Below are 26081 nucleotides of genomic sequence, written 5' to 3'. Positions count from 1 at the left end.
TTAGTTAAAAAAAACTTGATTCATTACAAATCACCAGATCTGTCAGCAAAATTTCAGCAAATGCTTGCTATTGAAGTTCATTGCGATTCTTAGTATAAACTGACTTTACCAGATTATTATTGCTAAATAGACAAAAGATATTTAATATAAAACAAAGACTACTCACTAGCTTTGTGTGATTTTACTTTAGTGCGCTACTTTTAAGCTAACTAGAGCTCTGGACGGAGTTAATTTTCTTCCTGGAGATGTCTGCAGCACATATCACATTTCTGAAATCATCATGAAGAGCGTCCATTAGCCTAATAGATGAAGATTTTCTCACCCACATGATCAGCTTGCTAATGCTTTCAGACTTAAGCTGATTCTATTTGGCCTTTGATTCCCTGTGAACAAATGGCCATTTATTATCCTTTCTCTGTTTGTGTATTAGTGAACCAGAACAGAAATGTTGTACTGTGCACAGCAGTGAGCTGAAACAGGTTAATTTCATGAAAATACATGTAAATATAAATCTCAACAAGAGTTAAAGCTGTTTGCAAGAAAGATGGATGACTCATCTTCTGCCTAAATAGGGTGAAGTAGTCAAAGTTTCTTCACTATGACAGTGTTTGCGCTTCGGTTTGGAGAATTTAATCTCTCCTGTTCTTATACAATATACTGAACCTTTTTTTATGGACTGATTGTTTGAAATATATAGCCTGAGTATCGAATTTAAAGATTAAAATAAAATATCTATAGAGCATCAATAAAATCAGACTCAAGCTGACTGTAAGGACACTAAAGCACCACTGTCCAAGAAGTTGTCCTCCTCCGTTCATGCTCCAAATAAATCCACATATAAAAATGTGTTTGCACTAATTGTATCATTGGGGACCAAAACACAATAAACATGGGGTCTCTGAACTCCTTGCTGAGGTCACTCTTCCTGTTCAATCATTGGAAACTAAACGTCACTCTGCAATGCAATTATCACATCCAACAGATCTCATCCTGTCTGCAGTGAAGAATGATATATAAGGGACGTCGTATTTATGGTTATTTATGAGATCTATAAATGGGTCTGTTGATTAGCTAGCACATCCAAAGCAATCCGTTGGGAATGGTATTTGGTGGAACAGGTCCAGTGTGAGTGTGATGTGCCTCAGAGGTATTGTTTTAAAATGCTTACTGATGGAGGGAACATAGTGATTTATATTACATGTGTCTGTTGCAATAAAGGGACGTTTCCACTGAGACTCCTTTTACAATTAAAGGAGTTTTACAGGAAATAATGGTCTTTTCGGGGTAATTGAGTGGACAGACCCCTGAGAAAGAGTCTCAACACGTTCAACAATGTTCAACCCTACCACAAGAGCAAGCAAAGTTTGGCCGTTGGTTGAAGCTAGAGAAATGTGTCCCTGGAAGTCTTTTAGATTACATTTGCCCACATCTGTTGCTAATAAGGCCCGTTTGTATTGTTAGCAGGAAGTCAAGATCCTCATTCAAATTGTCTGAAACAAAGGATAAGATATCTAAAAAGGTAGATTTTGGAGTCTGACTGGATGGTGACAATAGTGTAATGATCAAATAAAACAAACAGAAGTTAAGAAGTGGTACAGTGACATAGATATTTAAATACAGGATTGGAGGACTTATTATTTAAACATACAATATGTAGAACTTTATTCAAATGTTTACATTACAATATCTTAATTCATTAAAAATGTTTTTTTGTTGTTGAGTACTTTCATTACCTCAAATATTTCCAACAGTTATCAAAGCCAGAGAAATCTGTTGTAGGGGGACTTGTCTTGTCTTGGCGTCTACCATAACTGAGCAGCCATGACAGACAAGACATGTTTATCGTTGCCGTGGAAACACAGGATTTTATGTCAAAGACTGCTACATAAGGGAAGCAGGAATACTGAATATCTGAGTACCTAATGACTTGCATTTCTACAGTTTTTATAATGAGGTATGTAAACATTATCCAATTTAAATATTGTTCCATTTAACACTTTAAAGAAACAAGTTTAATGGTGGACAAATGAAGCACATGCACTGTCCTGTTTTACACTGGCGCTGGTTTGTGTCCTCATTGGATTAACAAGCTTCTCTCCACACAAACTGTCTGCTGTGATCACCAGATTATCATGAAAGCGTTTTCACTTTGTTCGAGTGTTTACTGCTGCCAGAGTGCACCGAGTTGTTTAAAACTGGACAAATGTTTTTGGCCCAGAAAGAGTTTAAAGTCACGACGGTCTATAATGTGGACAGTTGAGTTGAGAGACGAGAAGTCAAAGTCGATCTCCCCGGTGCCGGGATGGGATTTCCACAGCTGGCTTGTCAGACAAAGCTTTGCTCCCCTGATTGATCCAGAGCTCAGCTGTGTCTGAGACAGAGAACATCCACATGCACACACACACACTTTGTTTTGTCAGTGGTTATTGAACCCTAAAACTCATGTAATGCACCGACACAAACTCATAAACACACAGACACACCAACAACGACACACAAACTCTGCACTCAAATGTATACACCCTGTGCTGACGATGCAAATGTTTAAACCTTAACAAGAACACTCTCTTAAGAATTTTTTTTTTTAAAAAGCATCAACAAAGATTAGTAACTTTCACATTTCTGCATGTAGGCTTTTCAATAGCACAATATACAGGGCAGTTACATAGACTCTGATTTGAACTTAAGAGAAAGTCTGTCTGTTTCTTCTTCTGCACATTCCACTGCAGCTCCTTTTCAGCTCTCATGTAACAACAGAGATCCTAAGAAGAGTTTTTTAAAAAGAGCATCAAAACTATTACACATTACTTTGAACAGTGCATAAAGCATTAGTCTTCTTCTTTGAATCGTTTTAGTAAATGACTTCAGGTTTATCGATTTAGTGATTCTTACAAGGATATTACTTGTTTTCAAATCATCTTAACTTGTCTAAACAAGTGAAATCTTTTATAGCACGTGTTAGTCTCTGTTACTTCTTATTAACTTTGTCCTTTTTTTTGAAGAAAAAAATCATCATCAAAAAGAAGTCTAGGTCCTGATTGAAGACATATTTAGTTAAAGGCTCTCTATTTGATTTTTCACTCTTAAATATAATATAAATCAAGTATCTCCTCTGAAAATAACTCTGTGAGTCATGACTGTCTACAATGGGTGTAACACCCGAGTCCCACTGTCTGTGATGCTTTCAGAGTTTTCAGAGTCCTATCTTCACTTTGTTTACATCGCCAGGACGGTCGGCTGACTCCTCCCCTCGTGTATAAAAGTTGTTTAATTGAGGGACTAGAGAAAAGAAGAATAACATACTGTACTCACTGCTTAACTGTGTTTCTAGATCACGCTCATTTCAGGTAAATTTACATGCAGTGTGAAGATACGAGCATAATAAAGAGTGCTAGCATTAGCATGCTAACACAACAATGCAGCGCAAGTTGTTTTGGTTTCATGCTGGTGCTCAAGGGCGACAGAAAAAATGCGAGTGCTAACTTCCTCTACTTTCTCTTACTGACTGATCACTTTTTCTTTTTGGTCTTTTGGTGCTAAGCAGGAAGAACTAGCATTAGCATGCTAACACAACAATGCAGTGCGAGTTGTTTTGGTTTCATGCTGGTGCTCAAGCATCTAATCATCTGCTGGATCAGAAAAATCACATATAAAGCCTTTAAAATGTGTGAAAAGCCTCGACTCTCAGTTCAACAAAGTGTCTGCTGTGTCCCTGCAGTTGACGATTAGACGCTTCCCTTTACTTGTCTTTAAAAGCGCAAGGCGAGCCCATCTAAAAATGCCAGGCCCCGTTCAAATGGAGATCATGATATAAGACCTTCTTCCTGATTCATCCTCTGCGTTTAAGTTATGTTTACAAAAGATACAGCAGAATCTAAGCTCAAGGCAGAGAGCACCACCCACTCTGTCCCATCAACCTGTCACCACTTTCTTTTTCTGGTGGTTTGTATAATGACAAAGTCAATACTGCCACAGGTCCAGCTTACAGGTCCAGCAGCTTTGAAAGAATAATGGCGGCAGAGAGGACATTGTGTTTTAAGACACATACTTGCAGTGACATAACAATTACACATCTCGTATATCAGATGTCTTCAGTGATCAAGGACAGGCTGTGGGTCAGTTCAGTGGCAGACTAAACTAAATATTTTGTTTGATCCTTTGTTTGATCCTTACAGTTTTCATCTCATTATGAGATGAAACTGTTTTTTCTTACTTTGTTTTGAAGTAAAACAACGTGGGGTTTCTTGGAGTATTTGAAGTCATGTTATTTGGGAGAGATTTTCTTTTCTTTTATTTGCTCTGAAAGCTGAGTCTAAATGCTAAAATGGACTTGAGCTTGTATAGCACTTGCCTCCTGACTACTCAAAGCTCTTTTATGGCAGAGAATGAAAAGTGTCCATCAGTGTTCACTTTGCCATTCATACACACTCACATGCTGCTGACACAGAGTTCAGTGCCCGAGAACACTTTGACATGTGTCTGCAGTTGCTGAGTATCGACTCCTGACCCTCTTCAAGTTGTGAGCCACAGCTGCCCCGTCTAGACTAGGGCTTTCAAGCCTTTTTTTGTCAGATGGCTACTAAAATGAAAGTCGCCAAGAGCTACATTCATCACATTTGTTTACATTAATTCACATAATGTATCAAAACAAATTATACTTACATGTCAAATGTCAAAACCCAAAAAGCTCACATTTTGGATCAGAACATCTTAAACAAGCCAGATGTTCAGTTGAACTAGCCATGATTTGGCTAATTCCAAGCATTTATCTGTAATGTTGTGGATTTGAAAACCTTCTTTGAGGTATCTTTAGATATAATTATTGCTGCCACAGCTGTGGAATATTGCAGACCTGCGATTGTGTCAGGATTTTTAGCAAATTGTTATGACACTTCAGGATACATCAAACCCAATAATAGTATTACCTGTAATATCAGTTCCCCTATCCTCATCGGAGTCCTCTTCTTTAACGTCTGTTTTAACGTCCTCCTTCATTTCTGGTACAAAGAAGTCTGTCTGGCGAGACAGAGGAACCATGTAGTTGATGACATCTGAACCACAGATCTCTATAGTGGGGAATGCACTCAGTTTCCTCTCCTGTGAAAACAAGAGAGACAAAGAGGACACTTAGATGATAAAGAAATGGATGCATTGTTTCTTCAGTTACTCCCTATGTTCACTATAGTGATGCACAAAAACCCTCAAAGGAAAAAGTCAGAATAAAAGCTGGTGGACAACGTGGCTTCTCAGACTTTTCAGGTCCAAGTAGCTCAGGAATAGTTAACAGTGCATCTTGAGTGTGTCCTAGATAACTTTTCTTAAATGGCATTCAAAGTGTGTGTAAAGTAAAGCACAAGTGCTTATATTACATTTCTCAGTCAGTCACTAGTGTCCTGAGGAATGAACTCAAGCCAGGTGTATATTCCCCTTAAGCAAAGTCATTTCAGTGGTGGAAACAGGAAGTTTTAGAGTCAGGAAGTGGTGATCGTGCTGGTGTTTAAAGCCCAACCCTTCTGTGGGAGGAGTCCAACAAAAGGAGGCATGGGAGAATAGTAGCAGTGTGTACTGACATCACCGAAAGGATCTCACAATGCCACGTGGTGATGTTTAAGCCTCAAGCTGTATATTACTGTCAGGTCCCTGTGTTTTATAAGCAGAGTGTACACGCTGTGTGAACCCACCAATGCAGGAGCATCCAACTATCTAAATTATGCAGTCTTTCAACAGATGCAAAGTGTGCTTGATTTGTCTTTGGACAAGCTTTTGGTTGGCCATTGGCACACAAATGGAATTTTCCACATTTGCGTCTCACACAATGTGGGCGCTCGCACAGTACAGTAAAGACAGTTGTGCTGCGCTGGGCACCAAATTAAAGATGGAGCCTTGAATGTTTCACCCTCATAAATGCCACAGAACTTTATTTTTTTCTAAATGTTCATGCATAAGCATTTTGCTGTAGTGAATGCTGTCATGTATCAGGGCAGAGTGATGGGAATGAAAATATGGACGGCGTAGATAACGGTGAGGTTGTCAGACAGGCAAGAATACTTCACACAAGTAGAAAATATTGGATATGTATTTTTAAAAGGTTTTCATTTGCTGACACAACACTATGTACTTGACACATTAATGTAAATATGCCCTACCATGTGATGCCATTAAAATTGCATAGCAGAATCTATGTGTCTTAATTGTGGTTGGTACAAAAAGTAAAGACTTTATAAATATTAGACCACATTTTCTCCAAAGAGAACATTAGCCTTGCATACTTTTTCCCCCTCTATGCTTTCATATAGTTATCATGGAAGAGCTGGCGGAATCCCCCAGGAGGAGCTGGAAAACACTGTGGAGAGGGAAGTCTGAGTTGTATGGATGGATGGATGGATAGATGGGTGGGTGGGTGGATGTATGTATGTATGGATGGATGGGTAGATGGGTGGGTGGATGGATGCATAATGTATAGATGTATGGATGTATGGATGGATGCATGTATGTATGGATGTATGGATAGATGGGTGGGTGGGTGGATGGATGCATGATGTATAGATGTATGGATGTATGTATGGATGGGTGGATGGATGGATGGATAGATGGGTGGGTGGGTGGATGGATGTATGGATGGATAGATGGGTGGGTGGGTGGATGGATGTGTGGATGGATAGGTGGGTGGATAGATGGATGGATGGATGGATTGATGGATGCATGTATGTATGGATGGATGGATGGATAGATGGGTGGGTGGGTGGGTGGATGGATGGATGGATAGGTGGGTGGATGGATGTATGGATGGATAGGTGGGTGGATAGGTGGGTGGGTGGATGGATGGATGGATGGATGCATGGATGCATGTCTGAATGGATGGATGGATGGATAGAGGGGTGGGTGGATGGATGCATGTCTGAATGGATGGATGGATGGATGGATGGATGCATGTCTGAATGGATGGATGGATGGATAGAGGGGTGGGTGGATGGATGCATGGATGTATGTATGTATAGATGGATGGATGGATGGATGGATAGGTGAGTAGGTGGATGGATGGATGCATGTATGGATGTATGTATGGATGGTGGATGCATGGATGTAGGTATGGATGCATGGATGGATGCATGGATGTATGTATGGATGGTTGTATGTATGGATGGTACTTTTTTTGTCACTGTTTTCAGTTAAGAATCTCTTTTGGGACTCCCTTCATATCCTTTCATGCATGCTAATTTTTCCTGCGGGTCAGGGTGATCTAGGCTGATTGATTGGAGTTAATCTAATCCTGTGCAAAATAAGACCATAGTAGATGGCATGAATCACCTGGCTGCTGCACACAGGGGTTCCAGCCCCGGGCTGCCTATGCAAATAAGTACCCATCTCCTTGAACCTGCTCCGATAATGAGCTGGAAATAGAGACAGAGACAGTTCACTATACTGTAAGCACACACATACATGTCTCCAAGGGATACTGTCACAGATAAAGGGAAAAACAGCTTTTGAGAAAGATGCGTACCAATGTGTGCAATTCTGATGCTAACATTTACCTTGTTAAAATAGTCAGGGGGGAAATGCAGGTTTTTATTTCAACCAGAGACGACATCTCAACATCAGCCAGAGAGGAGGAACTCATCATGAAATCATCTCTTATTATCTGTGTATATTCAGGACTTTGTGACAGTATGACACCTTGCTCTGCTGTATCTATGGATTGTTGCCTTCAGTTTAGGAAATACCATTTTCTACGAACTTTAAATCTTGCATTTTGGCAGAAGAAATTAGTACATTCTGACATCAACTGAGCTTGTGCTGACTATCCAGTAAACATTTTGAGATAGCCTTTTAGTGTCACAAGCCTTCAAGCATCTCCAAATACTGTTTCCACTTTCCTGAAGAAACTTGTCTTTTTCTCTGTATCAGTCTATGCTTATTAAAAACTACAGACAGTGAAGATAATGATAAAGAGTCTTTTAATTATGTCTTTCTTTAAAACAGAATTTATCTGCAACATTCATTTTTCTCAAAAAACCTTCACTTAAGGGAGAGGGCCTGTATTAAACACATTAACTACCTAATCATAGAATTATTAATTTCATAAATGTAATAGCTTTTCCAAAGGCAACAGTAAAGTCATTTATTATACATTACTTCTGGAAAAAACATTTTTTTGAATTTACACCTTTTCCTTCACACTCTCCTGTCCTGAACAATACGTCTGTCTTTGTGTGTGATTTCTTTTAGTAAGACCTCGTCAAAGCTTAACCAGAATAGTTTCATCCAATCACTTAGCACTTGCTGAAACTGAACAGTGCATTAGCATTATTATACATTTAGCTAGGTAGCTACAGCTGCCTAAATCTACCACCAACCACGGACTGATAAAAGACATGAAGGTAGGTACAAGGTCTGAAAAAAGTGAAGCTGCTAAAAATATTTCAAAGCTGTATGTTTAACTAACTCAGAGGATGACTCCACAGCTTATAAAAACTAATGTAATAGAAATGTGAAATGTGTACACAGGGGGAGTAAACTATGTGAAGTGTTCTGGTTTCCGTTCGTAATACTTTTGATGTATAATGCCATGTGACGGCGCAGTCTAGGCCTGTGAAGACTGTTTCGTCATGAGCCGGGGATCCGGCCGAAGATTTCTGCCTTTTAATAAGGCAGTTTTTTCTTACCACTGTAACTTTTGCTGCTTTGCTAAAGTGCTCATGATGGATAGGCCGGATCTTTGTAACATAGCAATAAGTAAGGTCCTTTACCTGCTTTTTGTAACATAACAATGAGTAAGGTCCTTTACCTGCTTTTTATAACATAACAATGAGTAAGGTCCTTTACCTGCTTTTTATAACATAACAATGAGTAAGGTCCTTTACCTGCTTTTTGTAACATAACAATGAGTAAGGTCTTTTACCTGCTCTTTTGTAATGTTAACAGACAATGAGTAAGGTATTTTACCTGCTTCTTGTAAAGTGTCTCGAGATAACACTTGTTATGAGTTGACGCTATACAAATAAAAGTTGATTGATTGATTGATTGATTGATGTCTGCGATGTATTGATTCATTATTTATCAGCAGACTGGTGTGGATGACAATTAACAGGCAGAACGTTATATAATGACATCATCAGTATTCTAATGATGATGAACTTGTCTTTTTAGATGGATACGGTAACCTCTGTTGTGACCGGAATTACGGAGAAATTCACGTCAGTGGCGTATATCGTCCATCAGACGAGTACAGACGATGATTGCAGAAGGGTGAAGAGACTGAAATAAATGTTATTGTAAAGAGTTCTATGACTTCTCACTTATTACAAGTATTTTTAATACAGTATGATGTGCATTTGTAGGGTATGTAGAGATAATAAATGCTTCAGGCTGTGTTGAGTTTCTTCTGACAGAATACAAAGCATTGTTTGATGTAACATCGGCATCTTCTGCTTCCTTCATGGACTCTGCTAGTAAAAGTTGTAATTTCACAATACAGTGAGACACCTTATTTTTTTCCCTCTGTAAGTGAAACACATTTTTCCCAGATATTACTGCAAATTTATGATGATATTGTTAGCAGCACTTTTGCTGTTTGTGAGCAGAAAGTTCGACACCCAGAGCAGTCACTGTTGTCTTGTATAGCTCAGTTGCTCCCAACGTTTTTTTCCTTGGAGCCCCCCCTACTTGTATCTAAGAAAAGCTGCACTAAATGATTTTGTTTAATTTGTGCAAATCTAATTTTGACAACCTCAGAGTGGACAGAGCCTCGCGCCCCTCCTGAGATCTTAGGCGCCGCCCCTAAGGGGCCCGGACCCCAGGTTGGGGACCAATGTCTTAGTTGACACGAAAACAAAAAAGAAACTAAGCATTTATTATTAAGCAATGATAAGAGGACCATCAAGGTGTCTTCTTTTCAAAGTAGCTACATTTCCCTGATCACTAATCCATACTTCCTCTCACCAGGGAAATTAATAAAGAAATAGCCGATAGATTGGCTGTCCCATTATTATAGAAACTCGATCCTGGCTTGAATGTTTTAATTATATGGTGAGCAAGATGTTCTATTTCCTCTCTGTGCCCTTTTCTGCTCTCAGCCTGCATGTCTGCTGTCTAATTGGATTTCAAATACTTCCCTAAAGTCTATCATGAAGTCAACATGCATCCACTTAACCTGTGTCTGTGTGGAGGAGCTGCTGGGATTGAAATGTGCTTTCCTGTAGGACACACAGATACAGGCAAGCTCGTTCCGCCCTGCTGCCTCAGAGCACACTCAACATTGATGATCATCACAGACAGTCACACTTATTCTATCCAAACTTTGTATCTGCCTCGCTAAAGCAGTTTATTCCACAGACCATTGCCTCCTCCTCCCACTCATAATGCTTGTACTAAATGGGTCATGGGCCGTGCTCTCTGTGGTGCGCAACCTCGCTCTTAAAAAATGAATGACCTCGCAGTCCTTTTAACATGTTATACTTAAACTGGCTGAAAACGTGATTGAGAATAAATGATCATGCATGTACTGATTTTTAATGACAGAAAACCTATGATGATGCAACTACAGAAACTGAAATTCCTACTCAGAAATGAAGGGTTAAGAAATGTGATTATCCAATAGATTTGGCTCTTGAGTACCAGCAGGAAACCAAAACGCCAAACTAAAGCCTCCAATATCCTCCAGCGACACACCTCCACTTTTTACTTTAACATACAATCAAGCACTTATGGTAAACAAGTTTTCACTGAAACCAAGAAACGTTCACCCTCTGATTACACTTCTTTATGAGGTTACGTCTTCTGAAAGTGTCAAAGTGTCCCGATTCGAGTAATAAGAGGACGTAGACTTTAGAGGACAAAATGTGATACATATACAATACATGTGAGCTTGTGATAATAAAACCATGACCACTTGATTTTATTATTATTTATTTTTTTAAATGTACTTGGCTATACTGTTAATACCTAATTAATAACCTAATTAATATTTATCTTTTATGATTCAGCTCTTATCTATAACTCACTTGTGTTTGTATGGCTTTCTGTTTTTTATGTCCTTTACGAGCTGCTCCAAACCAATGCCCTTAGAAGGATTGAGAAGGTTTTTGTAATTGAATTGAAGAGAATTATTTAGATGTCTATTTAAATGAAAGGAAGGGAATCATCAGTTATATTTGTCGCTACTCTTACAGATGGATGGATGGATGGATGGATGGATGGATGGATAGATAGATAGATAGATAGATAGATAGATAGATAGATAGATAGATAGATAGATAGATAGATAGATAGATAGATAGATAGATAGATAGATAGATAGATAGATAGATAGATAGATAGATAGATAGATAGATAGATAGATCTTTATTGTCATTGTAACAGACCTGAAAAAACATTTCCTTGACATGTAATTGATGTTACCACCTTCACTTTCATGCTCACTAAGCAACAAGTGATAAAAGTGACATCTGGCCTTTATCCTTGGAGAGTTCAGTTCTGTCTCAATGAAAGGACAGAAACAGCTTAGTATGAACAGGATCTCAGAAGGAGTTTAAAAAGGTACATAATAAAGCAAGTAAATGTGTAGTGTAGTGACACAGCCAGCGGTGAAACGGTCTTTTCACAGATCAGAGGACACAGGTTCAAGAATATATTCTGCTGGTGTGCCCTTGTCGTGACCAAAACACTCAAGCTTCTGCATCCCCAGGGTGCTACTCTGTAGTTAACCTTTTTTTCCATCATTGGAAAATATAAGCAGTAATCTTCCCAAAAAAATCAATAAAAAGTATCACAGTTTTATTAGGACTGCTCGCCAAGAAGCCTCTAAGGAACAGTGTAACTGTTCATTTAACAATCAAAATGAGCTCCATAGTTTCAAAAACAATATAATTCAAACAGCATTTTAACAGATTGAACAATCTGGCAATATATTACTGTAAGTTGGGGGGGAGACCACAAGGGTAAACTGTTATGTGTGGACTATGTTCAACTCTTAGGGAGTCCTAATAGGATTTATGCCCTCAAAAGCAAACAATTTAAGGAGCTAATTAGTGCTGCTAAAGGCTCTTTATTTAATTGGCTGGTTCATTACATGGTGATGTATCTAGTCATTTGGACTTATTCTTGAATGATTAGGATGGCTTTCTGGAAAAAGGCGTAGTGAGTGTGTTTGTGGAAGGTGGGTTGATGAGGGTTGCAGATACAGACAGATATAGGGGAGGGTCTCATGGGGGGGGTTTGCAATGTCTGTGACCTCTGGCAGCTGCTGTGTGAGGATGCTAACATTCTATAGATATACTGATAAGAGGAGCAAACAGACAACTGCAAAGTTACAATAATAAACAATTTGATAATCAGTTGTTTTGTGTGTTTTGTCAGGCTGTTTACATTTTTGTAAAGATATAAAATCGCAAAACTGCACAAAAAAACCCACAATCAATTAAAGCTATCGTTAAGAACTTTTGATTTGCATTGGTTTTGGAGTTCCCAGTGGACAAAGCAGTCAGCACCAGTCTAATGATCACTCTGAGAACCTCTGAAGAGGAAAATGTTAACAAAGGCAGTAGCTCAGTCTGTAGGGACTTGGGTTTGGAATCGGAGAGTCGCCGGTTCAAGGACCAAGTCCGGAAATTGGCCTGGTAGCTGGAGAGGTGCCTGAGCACTGCCGAGGTGCCCTTGAGCAAGGCACCCAACCCCCTCACTAGATCAGAAGCGCCCACTGTGGGCAGCCCCCTCACTCTGAGACCTCTCCATTAGTGCATGTCCATAGGATCCTGTTTGTGCATGTGTTTGTATTTCAGCCTATGTTTGTGTAGCATGTTCACTAGACAGAGTGTAAAACCAAATTCCCCCTTGCAGGATCAAAAAAGTATAAATTATTATTATTATAATATCTACAGCATGCAGTCTGACACCTCACAGGAGCTTTAACCTTTAATATAACTGACTAATTCATTGGTTTTAAAATAATCCTTAATTGCAGCCCTAAACAACATGAAACAGAGTTGGATTTACTAAGTCCCTTCACTTGTTTTGTTTCAGCTCTCAGTGTCTGTTTTCAGCTCAGAGGCTCGTCTGGCTGATGGCCAGGAGAAAAAATAGGAGACAATGGAGAATCTCCCTCTCAAGAGGCAATAAGACTAAAAAGAGAAGAAAACCACAGCAAAAATCTAAAAGTCTAACTTGCGTCCATGTAAAAAAGGAAACATTTTTATGATGCTTTTTTTTTAGGTGTTTTCAGATATACACTGTATTGCTTGGTGGTGTTTTTCTGAAACTAAAGAAAAGCCACTATTTTAAATTGTTCATAAACCATTAATGCAGGAATCAAAGACAGAAATATTATAAAATCATTTTTAAACTGACGGTTAATGATCATCAGAAACTGGAGATCTTTGTCAGTTAAAAGGCTAATGATCATTTGCTTCCACCAGAAATGCACCATCCTGATTTAACTTTCACTCCTGTTCCTTACTCTCTGTGCCAACATATAAAACTCAGCTGGGCTCTCAATGGCCTGTGGTGTTCCCTTGGAGACATTGGAAGGTATTCTGGGATATTCAGAAAAATCACAAACTTAAATAGAAAGAGGCAAGGCGGGCAGCACTTTATCACAACCCCTGGGATTCTTTGAGCCTCAACAATGGAGGATTTATAGGAGATAATAATAAGAAAACTGAGCATGCATTTGATTTAAAAGACAAGGTGGAAAGGTTGGGCTGGTGAGAATGAATTGGATCCTGACGGCGCTGAATCGCTGCTGCCTCTTTAAATGTCCCATTAACCAACATTAAAGGAGCAACAACTCGACAAATTATTTCCTGACTTTCCACTACTCTCCTTCCCCTCCATTTGTTCACTGCTCTGCCTAAAGTAAGCCCAGCCTGTGTTCAGTCTTCATCGATTGTATGTTGACGTCAAAGGTCACAAATTGACCAGGAGTTGTATTAACTGCACCTCTGTAAATACTGTAAGGGGTTTTAAATCTGCTCTCGATGCTTCACAGCAATAAAGTAACCCATGAGCTAGCATAGCAATAAAGAGGCAAGCCAAAAACAACTTTTCAGACAACTTGAATTCAGAGCTGCTATTGTTTTTGAGTGAAGGTTTTGGCTGTTATGGCACTCATGTAGAGAAGCTTGTAACCAACTTGTATTGTTTAAAATCCTTCCTAGTACAGGAAATCATCCCATTAGAGAAGAGGTCAATGATGCAGATTGAGTGAACATATGCAATACTTGGGGGGGGGGGGAAGTTTGATGATATTTACAAGGGCATCTACAGGTGAATGAAGACACTCACCATCAATCAAAGAAACTCCTGATCCTGAGATGGAAAAATCTGTTCAGTGACAGAACACCTCCACCCTCGGGGCAGAATGTTCATTCGGCCCTGTATTCACTGTGAAACACTCCAACTAGCTTGTAGCCTACGGCAACAAGGAGAAAGCCCTTGGCCCATAGCTATGAGTGTTAGCCACTTCATCACAGTGGGTACGTACAGGACACACACAATTGTATGGACACACTCATACTTACACTTCTATTTGAAGATGGATGATTTCTCACCTCAGACCCCAGGCACACCAAAATGAAAATTAATACAGAAGCTGGGCGACTCAAGGTGACAATTGGTGACAGTCTCTTGAGTTCCCTCCCTCTCCCCTGGTCTTTTCTCTCCCGGTACACTATTACAGCCACCTAGTACACCCTCCTAACCCCCTCCATAACCTCCTCATCCCCTTCCTCTCTGTGGGAAGAGACACAAACTCTACTTAACACCTCTGTGGAGGTGTCCAATTCAGACTGTCTCTTAAGGTCGCACTTCCCCAGAAGAGTGTATTGTCATTGTGCCTGCAGTGGGTCTATTTTCTGCATCTGTCTCAGCAAGCCCAGACCTCCTCCATCTCTCATGCATGCCCTGGTGGAAGAAGTGTGCAAAGATGGAGGTAGCTCGGATATGAAGACTGAAATTGGCATTGGCAAGACTGTGGGGCTGGAAGAGTGGATGGCAGGGTGAAGGGTTTGTTGCAACCTCCACATGCACCCGTGCAATCAATAAGAAGAATCACTGGATGAGCTACAAGCATAGTGACTCTGTCAGCAGCTGATGTGGTCTCCAGAGCTCCTCCACAATTGATCTGGTACGCTAGAGAGGGGTGAGAGGCAATAAGAGTGGCTACTCTCCTAGCTGTGGATTATAAAGCTCCCACCCCCACAACCACCACCCTTCCTTTAGCGTCTTTTCCACCAGAGAGCTTTAAGAGGTGCAAGAGGAAATGGGAAAAAAAGGTCAATTAATGGTCAAACTATAGACTGTAGATACGTTGTTTTACTGCATCATATGTGCATTAAAATCACTTTTAGGGAGTATTACTGCCAACATTAACTTGGACTCCAAAAAGCTTATTTTCTCTAAACACAAGAAGCCAGATAAGAAACTTCCCTCAGTGACATATTTCAGGCCAAGCTTGTTGGATGGCTTGGTGGATAGAATTGCTGGACTGTAAATAGCGGTTTCAACTGTTTAATCCTGACTTAAATATCTCTAAAATTGAAGGGATGATTCCCAGTGATTTTTCATTTATCTGATTGTGGATGGATATCCATGAAAGTTATGGAGCCTATTCAAATGTGTAACTTTTCACCTTCAGCATGGTCCAATTTTACACAAAACCTGTGAAACATTTAAACATCAATAGCTGATGTTCAGGCACATTTAAAAAAAAGTTGTTTATTTCTTTTGCATTCATGTCTAACACAAGAGGTATCCTTAAGAACATTCTCATAGCTTTTACTGAAACCACACAATGGAGTTCATTTTATGTCTTAACAACCTGGAGATAAATTCTAAACGCTTCTGTGATCACTTCACTTTCAATCTCTTGACCCTCAAAACAAACAATCTATCTGTCAACTTGGGTTCATTTGGTACTTAATGCCAATAAACGAATATTAAGAGAAAAGAGGAAAGAGGAAAATAAATACAAGCCTACCAGTTTAACAACACAATGTTGACATTGTGAGCATGTTAAATTGGAAATATTAGGATTGCCTTTCTGTTTAAGGTTTACATAGTGCCTGTGTGTTGAAACCAGACTTATATATTTTAAGTCCATTAGTAATACAAAGCTTATATTTGATCATTTGACAAAGCTGAACAGTGTATGTATTTGAATCTTGGGATTCTGTTTTAGTCAAACTTCAGATGCAGTTATTTTCAACTCAGCACTAAGAGTAATGAGCTTCCTGTCTTTTTTTCACATTCTCATCACAGTAATACTTTCCATCGCTTAAGTCTTTGTCCTAAAAAATGCACTTTAAAAATAAAAAAACAGCCTGAATCCAGGTTATATGTAAATATAAAGCCAGGATAACCGGGTTTCTCTTAATCCTCTTCAAAGTATTTTGGGTTCTAATTTACATGATGTTCCTGAAATGAGGTTACTACAGAAAATAATAATCACAGGATTACTTGAGTGCATCCAAACACACTGAGTTAGCTGTGTTGTTCCTTCAGAGCTTTAAATAAAGTCATGGAGGAGGAAACTTAATATGCCTTTAAGGCTTTAACTTAAGACTAAAACAGAAAAGGGCATACTTGCAGCAGCTGTGAGATTTCACTCTGAAAATGGATTTCAACAGAAAGCACGAGGCCATTAAAGAAACCATTGGAGAGGCTTGTGGTCAATTATTCCTAGCCGTTAATGTTTCAGGATTCATTGAACCATTGCACAGAAAGGAGGATATGGAAATACATGAATATGAATAACAGGCTGACAGATTCCCTCCTCTAAATGAGATCTTAATCTAAGAGTCTAATGTTCAAGATATTCACATCTCCATTCTAATGAGATACAATTAGAGGGAGGGGATGTGGACAGAGAGACGGGACTATGTATTAATTTCTCCGGCAGGCTTCCTCAAACACAGAGCATATTAAATACAGGATATATGCCGTTTAATACCGTATTAAGAATCGTCACACCGCTACAGTTTCTTTGCACCAGCAAACCTGGAGGCATTTAGAGGGACCAAGACATTTTTATTAGTGAAACATTTCTGACCTGTCGAGCGAAGAGGGCTCAGTTTTAAGGAAGTGGCATTTGGTTGAGAGCTTCAGTGCTATAATTAATCTTACAAAGACCCAAAACCAAGAGCAGATCAGTAGGAATGTGTCTATGACGCTGTGGCATCTAAGAAAACATGCAAAGCCAATTCATTTTGGTACATCTTTTCCTGACATAATTCAAAACTGAGAAAAGCAGCTAAAAAAAGTGGGTATGCTGTCCAACAATTAAAAAAGGTTTGATTAATGTCGCACTAATGAGTTCTGGCATGTGTTTCACAAGATTCAGCTGAATTATGAGAGGACAAGCAGGGCAACTTATGACAAAAACATGTGCAAAAGACCTGCACTGAATTGAAAAGATGTAATTAGTGATTCAAATTCTCCCACACATGGAAATGTATCATCTAGAAGAGAAACAGAATCTTGTTGACCAGTCTTCACTTCATCTATTGTCCTTCACAAAGACCTCATCAGGCATTCTACCACCTCTCCATGAATAAACCATGGGTACCATCCTTGGCATTCACACAGGAAGAGGGCAAACACCAGCTAGAAGCACACATGTGGTCACAGTGCACACAAGCAACTGATATGAATACAACTAAAAATTAGTGCCTTGAACGCTTTGTTTTTCCGCTTCAAATTTTCTATTTATTTGCATTAAAGTGAAATAAAAAAAATCCACACTAACTGGTTAATTTAGACTTTTTTTAATTTGATGCAATGTTTTATTCTAGCAGCTCTAACAAAATCATATTTTGAAGCCCACACACATTTCTCTACGATACATCTGACATATTTGGTATCTTTGGTAACCTTGACTCCTTTAGCAGGATTGACAATAATATCCTGTAGATTTCAATGTGACAGTCTGCTTCTTTAAAAGCCTTGCCACACAGAGGGGTAACTACTAGAACTAATTGTGTCAAGACAGAAAAGTCTTCTCTTCCTCTTTTTCTTTTTTACGATTCCTCCCTTTCCCATTTATTTACGGCTGGGCATGTCGGCGATCAAAAAGCCCCAAAGCAGAACACAAAGACCCCAAAACCTTCCCTCATGTCCTAATGCTGGATATACTGTATCATCCCTTTCATTGGAAAGTGCATCCTATCTAGTGCAGGAGAAGTGAGATGTTTCATTTTGTTTGAGCCAACTGTGTGAGTCAAGTCTAATGTTCATTTTGAGTTATGTGGTTGTAAGCAAAGTAAGGAACCAAATTAAACATGATAATGGCATTGAATGAAAAATCAAATGAGGTAACATTAAAAACTTTGCAGCATTTCATGGCAATCCCTCCAATGTTTAAAAACCCAACGTGTCAAATCTGAAGTAGAACCAGAAGAAATATGGGGGATAACCAAAGTCACATGGGTCATTTCTCATCGGGAGTAGTTGTAAAAAAGCTGACAGACATCAACCTGTCAGTCCTGAGAGTCAAGCCACAAGACCTGCCAATGTTTGTTTTTTTACAATATTCAGTTAAGACTATAAAGCTTGTTCTCTACAACATAATCAAGGACAGACAACATTTAACATCACAAATATGTTAGGTATAACTCTTTTTTTTAATTAATTGCATTTATAACCAGCTATACATTTTAACAGATTTTATCCGACTAAACTATAAGTACGAGCGAATCTCTGCTATCCACATATCATTGCCATCTAATTATTGCATGATAGGGTGGCTAATAAGAGTTTAATTCTGTTTGAGTATTTCAATTAGCCCACATAAACTGCATGAGTCTACAAAGCTGTGATCAATAGGATACAAAAAACTTCTCATCCATGGCCACAATCAGCGTGAGTTGAAGAGAAAACAGGATATTGGAGCTGATCCTCTGACTAATGGCATGTTTTTAAGAGGAACCAAAGATAACAATTTGATTCAGCTCCACGCCTACAACCCCCAAAGACGCAAGAAAAAACACAGAGAGGGCTGATCCACTGTCAGCTACAAGACAAGAGCCGCTGTGGGGTCCGGGTTAAAATCGCTGAAGCCCTGCTGCTGTCCTCAAGGCAAGAGGCATTTTTAAACCAAAGGCCACCCTCTATTAGAGCTCTGTCAGCATGGCACTACGGCAGCCTAATGTTTACAATTAACAATCCCTTCTGCTGACAGAAGCGCCTGTTCCTTTTCTAATGACTGTTTATTATGGGTGCAGTGAATGAGAAACCTGCACCAAAGAATGGAGCAGGAATGTAAAGAATACAGAAATCACTGATTTGTAGATAAAGAAGAAGACGAATATAAATCTTAATATAGATTTTTGAAAATAGCAGAAAGTGACCCTTGGGTTTAGAAAAGCGACAGTACATGGTGATATGAGACGCTGAAGATATTGCACCAATCAAAAGAAGAAGCCTCAATTGATCTATTACGCTTTTAAAATGTTTTGTGTTGAAAAACAATCACACGTGTGTCTCAGAGATAGAAAATGATATTTTCAAGACTTTGTAAATCCATGTCTGCTGCTGTTTGATTAAGTAAACCCATGAGAGCAGGGACTCCCACGGAGAGCTGGGAGAAACACACTATGTTGTTGTTTTTTGTCTCTTTTGCCGCATAACCTCGCATTCAAAACACCATCTGTTGAAGAGGCGAAGTTAGTAAACCCGCTCTTTAAAATAACTACAGTTATTTTGTCATTTGAAGGTAGGTAGATACTTTTTAAGTTATCTAATGTTCCTGTTGACTTCAGTTATTTCAGTACTCAGAAAAATGCCCTCACAGATATTGGCAATCGGAGGCAGACAGGCCATCTGGAGGAGTGGGAGTTCTGGGTGGGCTGTTCGACCAGTGGGCTGGTGATGAGTGTAGAAACACCAGTACAAAAATCAGGGAAGAAAAACATTCTCTCATGTTGTTTGATCATTCATTAGGGCTGACCGGCTGGCTCCATACACATGTGAACCTGGCAGCGTTTAGATTCACATCTCCTGAGTCCTTTCCTCTTCTCCTGCCAACTTCACTCACTTGCATTCTGCCTCTAAAACATCCAGGAAAGGCAAACTTCACTCTGAGTTCAACTGCATGGGATTAAATATGATTTCTTACATTTCATAAGACTTTAAAGTTTGTTTGCTGTATGTACTATGCAAGCCAAATATTTATGCCAAATTCTTAAATGAAAATTACAGAGGAAGTTAGTTTCTGTTCTGCACAAGCCGACTCCCTTTGTGAGATTCCTGAAATAACAATGCAAGTCTGATTCACAAGATTTATAGTTTAACAACATGTTTATATTGTGAGTTCTGGATTGGCACTGGTTTCTATGGTGCAATTTTAATTAGTTTTTAAGCTTTGCATGAGTTGTTCTTAATTTAGCTGTCTCACAATATGGTCCATTTCGCCTCCAGGACTTGCATATTCAGAACTGCTCTTTCACCTCCGAATTGAAAATACATTTTATAATTTATCATCTGAAATAAACAATTTAAAATGCTGAACTCAATTACTAAGTTTGGGACTAAGCGTACGGCTTGACATTGGGCCAATTTCCTTTGATTGTTTTAAGTGACAAGTTAGAAACAAAAAGGCACGCAGTCGCTGATAAACTCTTTTCTTCAGGACTGCAACTAATTACTACAATTATTGTTGTCAATTTATTGGATTTTAACTTTCGTCTGACAATTAGTTTATATCAGTTGTTTGGTCCGTAAAATATCAGAATATAGTAATATTCTATAATATAATATAGTAATATAGTGTAATATAAATATTATATATATATATATATATATATAAAGTAATATAATATATATATATATAAAGTAATATAATATATATATATATAAAGTAATATAATATATATATATAGTGGTCGAGCGATTCATAAACTCTAAAATGACTGTGGTAGAGGAATAATGTCACAGAAATTGAAATATGAGGTTTAAATCAGAACATTTTCCATTTATTTAAAAACTAACTTATTAATTGATCATACACAAATTGTGAATGTAATTTCATTGTCAACAGGTAATGCAATGAATTGTTGCTGGAAGCTTCTATCAGGGTTTTTTTTTAAAGCTGAGTACAGCTCTCAATCATATATCAAACAGTCTTTACTGTAGGCATTGAATATATCTGATCATTCAAGTTAAGTTTAAATTTGAATGTGGATTAATCTGAGCTTTAACTAAGTTAATAATGATAATGATCAAGTTATATTAATAATTATTTGAATCTATATTTGGCCTGGGACATGACATATAAGTAACATTTAAACATTCACATTACAAAGAACCTCAATGTTTGTCGTCACTCCTGTACTTTATTCATACTATACTTTTCAAACAGCTCGATCTTAAAGACACATAAGTCTGACTCACCTGCCTTCCTACAGCTCATTTACTCTGCCACACCCCACTGAGTCTAAATTACTATTAAGAAAGGTAAGGAAATGGTCATCTGAAACCCCTCCATTAGTCCGTTTCACTGCTTTCTATCACTATGTCTGTCAGTCTACAGTGTATCTGCAACTGTCAATGTGCCTCTGATAGATACTCATTATGGATTGTCCCTGAGGTACAAATGTGCGTCACTCTTTAGACTCATAAAGCTCTATTACATTTTTAAAGTTACATTTTTGATACTGGGTTTGCTTTGGGCTTAGTGAGCCCTTTTTTTATTACATTTGAAAGGACTCTGTTTTATTCCAGTGATTTATTCCAGTGCCCTGTATTTTATTATTATTATTTGTATTTTGTTAATGCTGCATTACTTCAACATTTAACAATACTCAGCATTTTCTGAAGTAGAGTAAATCTACTAACACAAGCACCCAGCAGAACTACCACAATTGTCTCTTAAGTGCATCTGATATGGCTGACATTTTCATTTTGTACCTGTAATATTTTCAGGTGTTTCAATGTTCACATTCCCAACCTGTCAACAGAAAACTAATTGGATCACAGGTTCCCCTCAGGAGAGGAAGGTCTATGTCAGCATCATAGTTGGTATCAGTCAAGAAAGAGTAGAATACTTCTGCTCTGGTCAACTCTTGACAAACTGTCAAACCACATGAATTACACATGCATTATTTAGTCTCCAAGAATTTTGATGCGACTCCATACTGTGAATCGATAGATTTTCTCAAACTGACAGAATGGGCTGAGTTTAAAGTGCATGAAGCCTTTGGCACAAGCAGACAAGGCCCTTTCCGGTAATATATCATCCTGATATAGTCTACTCAGTCAGAAACAGAAACAGTGATACAGACAAAACTGTGGTCGCAGGAATAACTTACAGCTTGTCAGGTTCAGTTTTCATGATTTTTGTACTGACAGGAGCACAGCTGATGGAAATGTCATCACTGGCTGCTTCTTTGGGGGACACATGTCACTAACCTGACAGTCTTCCTTAAAGACGCTCTACAGGAAGGTGAAGGAAACCGAAGAGCTCAGCAGCTTTCCACTTAAAACCCATGACACAACATTGTGTGGATGAGAGTAGCTCAGAATGCTCAATCAAAACAAGTGTATGTCTGTTGGTTTTGATAAAATTAGTTTTTTCCCAGTGATAACTAACTTGAGTATTGGTCAATACCATTTTTCTTGCTTTAATAAATATCACACACTCTGCTATCCGCACACTGTTGTTGCTGTACGTCATGTGATAATGCACCTTAAACCAGCTGAGAGGATACGATATACTGAATTATAGAAAGAATCAGAGGTAGATACTTAATGATAAATCCAATACTATAACATTATTATAGATGGATATGCTCCAATATCCAAACTGGTATCCATACCAATACCAGTAATGGTATCAACAACTAAATCTGCAAATTTCAATTCAGGTGTAAGTGACCAAGCGAAGAAAACTCCCTGCGTCAAAGGAGAAAATGTCAATAAAGCACTAGTACACTGCATGGGAAGCTGCAGTTCAATAATAAAAGAGTGGGTCATCTTTCAATTGAAAGGTTGGCCGTTCACTCCCAGCTCCTGGTGTCGACATGTTGGAGTGGGCAAGACACTGTTCATGAAGGCAAATCTATCAGTGTGTGAATGTCTCTTAATGTGATGGCTACTTATGGACTGTTGGGAACTTTATGTAGCAATGTTATGATAATGCGTTAGGAGGATTCACTTCAGTGTCTTTAGCGGTAGGCGTGGTTGGTAGGAGGAGAAGCAGGGTCAGTACTGATGTCACACCTGAGGGGGGGGTGTGGTGGCTCTGTCTCTGTAACCTTCATTAGCAGCACCTGCGGAGGAGCCGGAGGAAATTGGTTTTGAGTCGAAGAGACGCCACGAGGGAGACACGAGGACGCAGACACCTGAGAGACTGAATCTGAAGTAACGTTTGTTTTTGTGTCAACACTTCACGGGTTCTTTTTACACATGGACTGGGCTGGTATGTGTGTGTGTGTGTGTTTGTAACAGTGAATATAACATGAGATATAAAGTCACTTTGAGAGCATGGTCACATGGTTATATAAGGTTCAGTGTCTTGCGAGTTGGTTTTCAATACATGTCCTATTGCTAATCTGGTGTCCACAGCACCACCCAAAACCACATTTGTCAACAGCGCAGTCAATCATGGCTGATGAAGCCAAAATGAGTGCTTTATTTGATTAGTATTTTATTTCTGCCTGAGACCTTGGGTAAAAGTGTTTGATGATTTATATGCATGTAGTATCGACATAGAACATCAAGTGGAGCCTTGGCTTGGTGTGTGTATGAATGCAAACTGTCACTAATCCGTTTTTTATGTTCTGTTGGATCTATGGTACAATATATATATGTGGATTATTGGAATCCTGAATCATGGACTGAGAATAAATAGACCATCACAAACAAAGTAATTGAGAAACGCATTGGACCTTGGTGGATTGCTTCGTACGGAACATGCATACAGAACTTGCTCCTATTCACCCCTCAGTTGCTAAATACATGAATACTAGGTTTGTCAAAATAAGTACAATGGCATCACATCCCCTTTTTAAAGCATGAAATAACTAATAAAAACACTTGGAGATACATCTTTATGATAAGAACTAACGTAATGATAAGATTTTTGAGAAAGAATTACTTGACTTGTGTTCTGATTTCATAGTTTGCCTTTTAATAACGAGCAGATAGGCTTTATGACCTATACTGGAGCCAGTCAGTAGTGGGAGCTACACATTTGGGGATCTGTCAATATATCCATCACTTTAGACTTTCTATAGTCAGAATAAAGCAGAGGTAATGAGGAGAGACTTTAAGATAAATAACCTTTATAGGCCGAATGGTGCAATACTACAGAAAGTAACAGTGTTAAGAGTGAGTAGAACAAAGATGTTTCAGTATTGGTCTTTCAATTAAATCAGATCTCGTTCTGGAGGATTCTACACATTTCTTTCCCCTGGTGTCCTTGCTGGGCTGAGACAGGTAGGCGATCTATCCTTTCAACTGTCTGCCAACTTCCAGTGATGTGGGTTTAGTCGGTTGTGTTTTACCTCCACTCTGGGCAGCTGACTTAACTGAGCATGTTGCCGGGGCAACCGTCTCTGCCAAAGATCCCCCCTCTGTGTTTTCCATGGAGACCGGATACTTTGATAATCTCAGGGATTGCAGAATACGTGGGGGGAGTGTGGAGTGGCTGCAGACTGTCTTTTGAAGCACATGAGTTTTCTCAAAAGAGCAAAAAGAGAAGAAGTAAAGAAGAAGAAGACATGCCAGTACTGATACTGGATGTTATTGGAATGTTTACGCGTTATGGTTTTGGTTTATAAGTCTTTCATATCCACATGTTAGGCCCATGATCATTTTATCAATGGTTTTAAGGAGGCAGAAATCACCTAAACCCTTATGCTGATCCCAATATTCTATTCATCGTTTTAAAATAGACTAGAGGACTAGAAAGCATATACCAAAAAGATCATATTAAGATCTATTAACGAAATTATTACCATTAAATTGGGGAAAAGCTCAAAAACATGTGAATGAAAACAAGCAGCTTAACCTTCCTTCAATAAATATGTTGTCATCGATACAATCACCCTTCAAATTTAGAATATTCCAAACATTCTCAACAGTACACAGTATATCCAATATTCCCAACAAAATAAGAAATAAAACCCATCTTATTACAGTAAAGATGTGTCTAACTTTCATACCAAAGTTCTCCTTATGTACAAATACCAATTTATTTTTCCCATTAGCGGTCAAGATAACCAACCATGAGTATTGGCCAACACCAATTAGCCTTAGATTTTAATGTGATAACAAAAATATATGTATTATTGATGTACAACACACCATTGTTTGTTATTGTCGTACCAAAATGTTCCTAAAAACAGCTGAATTTCTGGAGTCAACAGGTTATGGTATTGGATTGGCACACACCATCTTTTAGGATGTATCAGAGGCCAATACCAATACTGTTTATCAGAAGAACTCAACAGAAATGTGGGCGTCATGCAAGAATTGTGACAAAAGTGATGATAGTTCATCATTTACAGACATAATTAACTAACTAATCTCAACTAATGTTCACCATTTTAAAAATATAGGTTTTTCCTTCTACTTCAAGACACAGCTCTAAATGAAAACACAAGTTTAGGTCGATATGTTGACAAATGTTTGTTGAATCGGTTTCAAAATGTAGTTCCTCTGTCAAAGAGCAGATCCCTAACCTTGATCATTTTCATGACTGGTCCACATTTAGATCCAGATGTATTCATATATTAAAAGAAACTTGGAAGCATCTGACTTTTTAGGCTAATGTTTTTTCATCCTCCATGTCTCAAAAAAAGGTTTACCCCAGAGTCAGCTTCATCATTTTAATGAGATTTGTGAAAGACGATTATTCTGTTAAACGTCAGCAAGATGATGAAACATTTCAGAGATGATTCACAACGAAGGCTGATGGCTTTTAAAAATAAAATTTAAAAAATAAAATTTGCACACAAAAAAAAACTGTCTAGAAATGAAATTGCAGTAAATTCTCATGCGTGCCACAAAAAATAGGTTAATAAAACCAAATCCAACTGTTGCAAAATATGTATCTTGTTGCATTTTTAGGTTTAAATTTGTAGCTCAATCTG

General features: G+C 38.5%; 1 protein-coding gene across 1 annotated transcript in view; it reads right to left on the bottom strand.

Annotated features, from left to right (window-relative positions):
• The window catches only part of tex264a (testis expressed 264, ER-phagy receptor a), a 62421-nt gene that overhangs the window by 2231 nt on the left and 34109 nt on the right, over positions 1–26081 (bottom strand). Inside the window, exon 3 of the mRNA XM_061041906.1 lies at positions 4926–5097. Within this exon, the coding sequence (XP_060897889.1) occupies positions 4926–5097 (172 nt within the window). The remainder of the gene's footprint in view (positions 1–4925; positions 5098–26081) is intronic.

Source organism: Labrus mixtus, chromosome 7 (assembly GCF_963584025.1).
Source record: "Labrus mixtus chromosome 7, fLabMix1.1, whole genome shotgun sequence".
NCBI lineage: Eukaryota > Metazoa > Chordata > Actinopteri > Labriformes > Labridae > Labrus > Labrus mixtus.
The sequence above is the reverse complement of the archived record's forward strand: the minus strand, read 5'-3'. Positions and strand labels throughout refer to the sequence as shown.